At 51.7% G+C, this 6,712-nt stretch overlaps 3 protein-coding genes across 3 annotated transcripts; 1 reads left to right on the plus strand and 2 right to left on the minus strand.

The window, feature by feature from the left end:
• Nucleotides 1-281: 281 nt before the first annotated feature.
• NEUTE1DRAFT_108705 (uncharacterized protein) lies at nucleotides 282-993 on the minus strand (the record flags this gene model as incomplete). The annotated part of the gene is made up of 3 exons (XM_009851131.1): nucleotides 282-491; nucleotides 576-735; nucleotides 938-993. 3 exons carry the CDS (start codon nucleotides 991-993, stop codon nucleotides 282-284), a joined length of 426 nt encoding a protein of 141 aa, XP_009849433.1.
• A 1,840-nt stretch (nucleotides 994-2,833) lies between these two features.
• Nucleotides 2,834-4,025, minus strand: NEUTE1DRAFT_39662 (uncharacterized protein; the record flags this gene model as incomplete). Its single annotated transcript, XM_009850506.1, has 3 exons — nucleotides 2,834-2,954; nucleotides 3,617-3,645; nucleotides 3,981-4,025. Coding segments are annotated over 3 exons (195 nt in total), but the record flags the coding sequence as incomplete, so codon positions are not given.
• Nucleotides 4,026-4,817: 792 nt separating this feature from the next.
• NEUTE1DRAFT_128623 (uncharacterized protein) lies at nucleotides 4,818-6,454 on the plus strand (the record flags this gene model as incomplete). Its single annotated transcript, XM_009851132.1, has 1 exon — nucleotides 4,818-6,454. The coding sequence occupies one exon, from the start codon at nucleotides 5,011-5,013 to the stop codon at nucleotides 6,448-6,450; it is 1,440 nt and encodes a 479-aa protein (XP_009849434.1).
• Between the last annotated feature and the right edge of the window lie 258 nt (nucleotides 6,455-6,712).

Raw genomic sequence — 6,712 nt, forward strand, 5'->3', positions numbered from 1 at the left:
GGTTTGTTCCGCACGATATCTGGAGGGTCCTCGGGTGGCGGGACATAACTTTATGTCACCCACTCAAAAGGCAACGGTACACTTCGTGTCTCTAAATTCAAGACGTTGTGGTCTAGAGGCATGATACATCGAGGGCTGATGCTACAAGCGAAGCATGTTCTGGCTTTCCGTTGCGCGTTAATTCATGTAGCCCGAGATTGCCGCAGGTAACGCCATCGACACCTGTCACCTTGGACAAGGAACGTAGCGGACCATCTGCAACAAGAGCTATCATCTGTCCTTCAAACCCCCACGCCAGCTTTCTGCTCCTCTGAGACAGACTCAATGGTGATAGAAATCACATCTTCGACAATCACAAGGCGATGCAGCACCCGTCGGATGATGGCAGCGGCTGGGCTGCTGATCTTCTGAGACAGGCCTGGCCATGGCTTTATACGGCTTGGGAGTTTTGTCCTTCTTTTCTTCTTCTTCTTCTCCTCCCACGTCGTGTTCTACTGCTAACAAGGTGATACACACCAGGTTCGGGAGGCCGTATTTTAGCCATGGAAAACTCTTGAGACAGAGCAGGAACATACCGTATCGTGGCGAGCGCTACTATCGTGACGGGCCTTGGTCTTGGTCATGCCGTATCCGAATTTCAAGCCCCGACGCCTAATTTTCTCGATGTCATGGGCTGCACCGAAACCGATTGGCTTTGCAATACGAAGATAATACTCCTGCCACGGTGGCCCTGACCTATGAAAAGGCATTAGCAGGATCATCAATACATCACCCGAGATTAACAGCATCGGCACAGCACCGGCAAGCTGCCTCTTCTAGGCTCGAGATTCGCGATTGACTGCCAGCTTCGGGTGACAGCAAAATATGCGCCGCGATGTGATCGAGAAACAGGCTGCAGGAGGCTAAATATGTGTGCGTATGCCGGTACTGCGGTTACGCCAGGAACCCGTCAGGCTTGTATCCCGGCCAATCGCATCCTGTCCGAATAGCCATGCTTATCTCGCATTTGCCTGTTCGAGGCTGCAAGCAGCAAGGAACAATGTCGAATTGGGCATTGATGGTATCGCCGACATATCCTCCTAGCTGACTGAAACTCAATACACATTTACATGTGGTAAATTTGGACAAGCAAGCCCACAATCGATGTGCGGTGTGGCTATAGTCTGCGCTTTGACGTGCCAAAGCAAATCGGATGTATGATTCGGGAGGGGAATTTTATTCTTGTCGAGCAAGCGTCTCTCCGTCCCAGACATTTGGCAGATCATCTTCGTCCGATGAAGATATTGGAGCATGCCCTTGTCTGGCCACCAAGCTGACCTGTATCGGACGATAAGATTCTCAATAGCCGGCGGCTTTCGAAGACTGTCAGGAGTGGTATAAACGAGCAAGATGTCATTCATCTAGGGTAAAGTAAGTAAGCCTCCATAGCAAGCCTTTCCCCTTTTGATCAAACACAATGCCTCAAGGTAGTTAAGGTTTCGGAGAGTATGGTTATAAAGCCGCCCAAAACTCTTGCTTGCTTTACGCCTGAGATGACCTGTTAGGGAGGTGGTAAGTGACATTCGAGAGCCTGGTATTGTGGGTTCTATTTTAGTCCATGTCGTCGTATTGAGTGAGGTTGGGCTGCCAGGGGCGGCGGGCGGATAACGACGTCAGCTATAAGCCGCTCCGATATGATATCTACCTACTTATATCAACCTCAGAACTCGTATGGTATGCCCCTCCGGGCCGATAAGATGTGCAGTAAAGGTCAAGTCCGGTTGAAAGGCATTGCGGCATTCGATCACTCATCAATTCCGCCATTGCATTCGTGCGTCCGTTTGGGAATAGATTGCCTTGTACTCATTATTTAGTCATGACAATCCGACGGCACCATCACTGCAATACTAGCAGAGGAGCTGAGCAGAAAAATTCAGCCCACGTGTATGGTAAAGTGCTCTGCTCTGGATACTTACACCATCACCGATCGGGTCCCACGCAAGCCACGGTCATGCATGTCCATTTCGCAAAGAGCGATGTACATATGCTGAAAGCTGGAAGACGAAGGCGGCTGCCACTATTGACTTATGGTGCTGCCAGATTCGGAATAGGGCGCTCAGAACAAGCCAACCAAAGCCAACCACAGAGGGTGAGGCAGGCAAGGAAAAGATGCTTTCTGCAGTCATTCACTCGCGCTGACCGACCGATAAAGTAGCCTTCACCCACATCAATAGTCGCACTCCAGCGTTCTGGGAATGGCTTATGCGTGCTGCGCTGTTGGCAGACCGGTAGTTTGCTATCGATGCTGAATACCACGATCTGGATTTCTACAGCATCGTCGCATCGGGGCCGCATCGCCATGTACAAGGTGGGTGGTGATAAGTTTGATATATGGCCTGCTACGGTGGTACAACCAGTTGGGGGTTCCCTTTAAGGAGGGGTCACTGATTACCTGCACTGATAGGAACCTTCGATGAGGATGGAAATTACACGCATCATGGCTAGTGATAAAGGAAGCAAGTTTCCTTTGGCGCCCCGCCTATCAAGTGCGGCTGGAGGGGGAACAAGAAGAAGAATACGACGAGGCTTCCTCATAAGCCCTCACGGGTACGCTCAGGCACAAGGCACAAACACCCGGGTAATGAACTTGAGTTCTTCATGCCCTGCCAAGAGGGGACACTTGTGTCTCGGGAAGGCTTCGAAGGAGAACCAATGACTCCTTGGGGCTCCTCTCACCTTTTTGTGTTCTCGTCGTACAAGAAATTCCTGAGGGTGTGGTCTGAGTTGTCCACGGTCTGTGTGGTAAAAAGGGGACCCTGTCAGTTCCTCAATCGCACGATGCCATGCCTAACCTTTACAACAGACGCTGTTGAGCAACAACATCCTTCTGGCTGCTCTGCGGCTGACATGGCGTCAGGGCTCGTATGGAATTTTGCACGCTGTGAATGGCCCAGTGGAACCCCAAAACCCATGGCCTATAACTCGGAGATGGTTATGACCAAGGTTACTTCCTTGCTTAGATGTGCAGTACGTGCATCTGGTCCATCCTCGCTCACAGGCAGCAGACCGTCGTTCATATTGCGCCGCCGTCCTAAGCGGCGGTATGTACACATACTGCAAAGTCAAGGGGCGTAGGTACCGGTACGGCATGCGTTGTGTGCTTGACCAACCGTTGTAAATACGAGAAGGGATGGGGGACAACAAAAGTTCTCTCATTACCCCCCCGCCCCCAGCACTTTGTCCGCGTCCATTATAATATGCGGCGTTCTGCTTCTTTGCTTTTTCTAGCTCTGCGTTGGACTCAGAGAGGTACAAACCGCAACAATCTCGCAGCTTACTCTTTCTTGACGGTGCGGTCTGTAGATGAGTCGGGGGGAATGAGTGGGCGGTTGATAAGCCGCTCACAACCAACCTCGTGTAACTGGGTAATAACAAGGAAAAGAAGGAATGGGCTCTGTCGATTGCAATTTGAGGTTATCTGCTCGACATTGACTGCGAAGGAGTTTTGCAAGTTGTGAAAAGGTTTGATGCTTCAGGAAATTAACAAGCCAACCCTTTGTTGTTTGGTTGGACCGGAAGAACTTTGCCGACACAGACTGTGTTGTTGCTGACGGTATCCAGAAAACCAGAATCTTACCTGACGCCAAGAAGCCTATCAAGTGCTAACTACACTAACACACCTAGGTACATATTGTAACCGACATTCTAAACTGCTGCGTGTAACAGAAGATAGATAGATAAACCCACGTGTTGATGATACATAGGGTACAAGGTTCCTTTTCGGTGTGTTATGGTGGATAAGGTATCGAGGTTTGGTAGGCCTCTTTAAACAAAACTTAGACAAGCCTACCTACCTAGCCCTAAAGCCATCCTTACCTGTAGGGCCTGCCCCGAAGAGACTTAGACCCTCGGCATGGTTGCCTTTTTGAATGGACCCAGCGAGCTGGAAACGCCTCTAGTTTTAGTGTCAGGCAAGGGAGAAACACGGTACGTACCTCTACCCATGCGGACAGGGGTTCACGAAGGACCGCCGGCGGCTGGACCAACTTGGTATGTAAAGGTAGAGGTACCTCTACCCTATCATCCTTTTGTTGAGGTTATGTACAACTTCTACTCTTACGTACAGCTTCACTCACACCAACCATCTGTGTCCGCTTTTTTCATCCGATAGCAACGCAACCAACCCCGCCAGGCGTGCAGCGAGGAAAATGCGGCTTCTCTTCCACAGATTCCAGTCCCAGGAACTCGTTGGATGCGTTGGCGTACTCTTCCGGGAGCGGGAGATGGGACTCAAGTGATGAGTGGTGCCCCCCCCCCCCCCCCACCGCGTGGCTGACGGCGTCGTCGTTGCTGTGTTGTTGCTCCTTTGCTGCAGCTTCTCGCTTCGTGCTTCTCCTTCTGCTTCTTTCGTTTGTCCATTCCCAATGCCCAGTCATCGCAGTCGTACCGGGCATGTACAAGGTACTCATCGGCCACGGTGCTTCCCATGGGGGAAACCAGCCAGATGCCTGGCTGCTCGGACGTGGAATATGCCCAGGTCACTGCAGCGGTGCTATCTGTTTTCGGCTTCTTGACCGGTCTGAGCTGTAGCTGATGGGGAGAACTCCATGTTGGGTAAGGCCTTTGACCTCTGAGATGACAGCCAATGTTTTCCGCATTGATGGAAGTGTACCACCCCTGTAATGGCTTCTCTAGGTAGTTTCCCGGGGTCACCTCACTTTTCTTTCCTCCATTTCTTTGCAGAGCCGAACCAGCAGGTGGATTACCTATATAACCTCCCACTCAACCCGCCTTTCTCTATCTCTGGTGGTTGATCAATAATTCTCGCCCAGTTTCGTCTTCACAATACATCTATCCTTGGGACCTCGACATTACCTTGACTTATTTTCGGCCCGTTCATCCGACCAACCAGATAAGCGAAGGCACTTCCCCATCTGCTCGCTACCAATCCCACCTACATCTTGGGGGATCTGTTCGGCAACACTTCATATACGTTGTCTCAGGTGCCTCTTAGACACCTGACGGCCCACAATGTCGGTCTTCTCTTTAATCAAACGAAGCCGGCAAGCAGCAAAGGAACAGAACGCAAAGAATGCCCAAAAGGACAAGGCAGAGGCCAAGGTCCCATACAAACACATACCCAGGCATGCCGCCCTCGATGCTCTCATGGGTGGTCCAACGGGCTGGAAGGAGGCCGATCGACTCAGAATCATGGAGGAGAACCGAAGGAGGAGTGTCATGACAGCAAACGGCATGGGTATGCCGAGCGGACTCTCAACTCCAGTCCACGCCGGTGTCTTTACGCGCGCCAACAGCAGCCTCACGCACGTTTCATATAACAACCCCAGCGGCTACGCCACACCCGTCCCTCCAATTCCCCGAGCATACAGCTACCACGGCTCGGTCCCGGGGTGGAGCCATCATGGCGGTGAAGTCAGCTATCTCTCGATCGATATGGCTGGAGCTGCCAGCAGTGGAACATCGATAAAGGGAAAAGAAAAGGAACTTCGGCGTCCCAAGCTCGACTCCGGCCGTGCCAGCTGGTCTTCAAGCAGGCTTGCAGCAACTGGTGGACGAATTCACTTTGAAGGAGGATCTGGCTCTGCCCCTCGAACCAGGGACAGCTCGAATTCCCCCGTCCAGAGCTCCAGCAACTCCAGCAGCTCAGAAGACGATTTGGAGATCACGCCCGTGAGGAAATTTACCAGCGCAGTGACAACCTCAAGTCCGCTCGCGGGACTACCCAGCCGGCGGACAAGCGACACCGACTCTGTTCACCGTCTCCATCCCGGTCATGCCCGAAATGTGTCAAACTCATCATACAAACAAGCCGGACATTCCTCATCGCCCAGTCAGTCATCCCCAAAGAGTAGTCCGACCAAAGTAGGAGGAGGTTTAACCAGCAGCAGCGCTTCACTGAGTGCCGCCGGCATCCCACCCGTTCCAGCAATCCCTCCCATGCAATTCGGCGGAACCCTCGCCCTTCCCACAGCTTCCTCTTCGCACAAGAATTCGCACCCCATCGCACCATCCGTGGTGGTAGAAGAAGATGGCCCAGACTTCTCAGAAGACAACAGCTTTCAATCCTCCACCGGCACCGGCGCCGTTACTTCCCCCATTGGCACCGCCGTCTCAACGGTTCACACAGCAAACACTACCGCCGAGCTGGAACCGATGCAATCCAACATCGTCTCCAACATCAGCGACAACAGTAAAACCCCGTACAGGACGTACTCCAGCCAAAAGGAACGGTCGTCCGTCGCTGTTAGCGCTCTACCCACCTCGTTTGACGAAGCGAGCTTGGCGATTCCCCAGCAATTGGTGACGCTTCCGCAGCACCAGGCAACTGGGAAGTTGGGGAAACGGCCAAAGAAGATTTCCAAGGAGGAGGGGGAAGAAAGGGGAACTAAGGTGCCGAAGAAGAGTCGATGGAGCTTTATGAGTAACAGGAGGACGGCTGTTGCGGTATGACAGCATACCTAACAATCCTTTAAAGATGCTTTAGTGTGTTTATCAGGAAGAAAACGGTTCTCCAGGAAGTTGAACTCATTTCGAAATCAGTATTTACAGCGGTTTCTCTACCTTTTCTTTTGTCTTGCAAGGCCACGGTGGCGGCATTTTGTTAAAATGGTTTTGTTTAACTTACTTAATTCTTTTTATCGTCGTATCTCTTTTGTGGATGATGTATAGGTTGTCCTGGGCTTGAAAGATGACATTTGAGATCAATGACTCC

This window comes from Neurospora tetrasperma (assembly GCF_000213175.1).
Source record: "Neurospora tetrasperma FGSC 2508 unplaced genomic scaffold NEUTE1scaffold_2, whole genome shotgun sequence".
Lineage (NCBI taxonomy): Eukaryota > Fungi > Ascomycota > Sordariomycetes > Sordariales > Sordariaceae > Neurospora > Neurospora tetrasperma.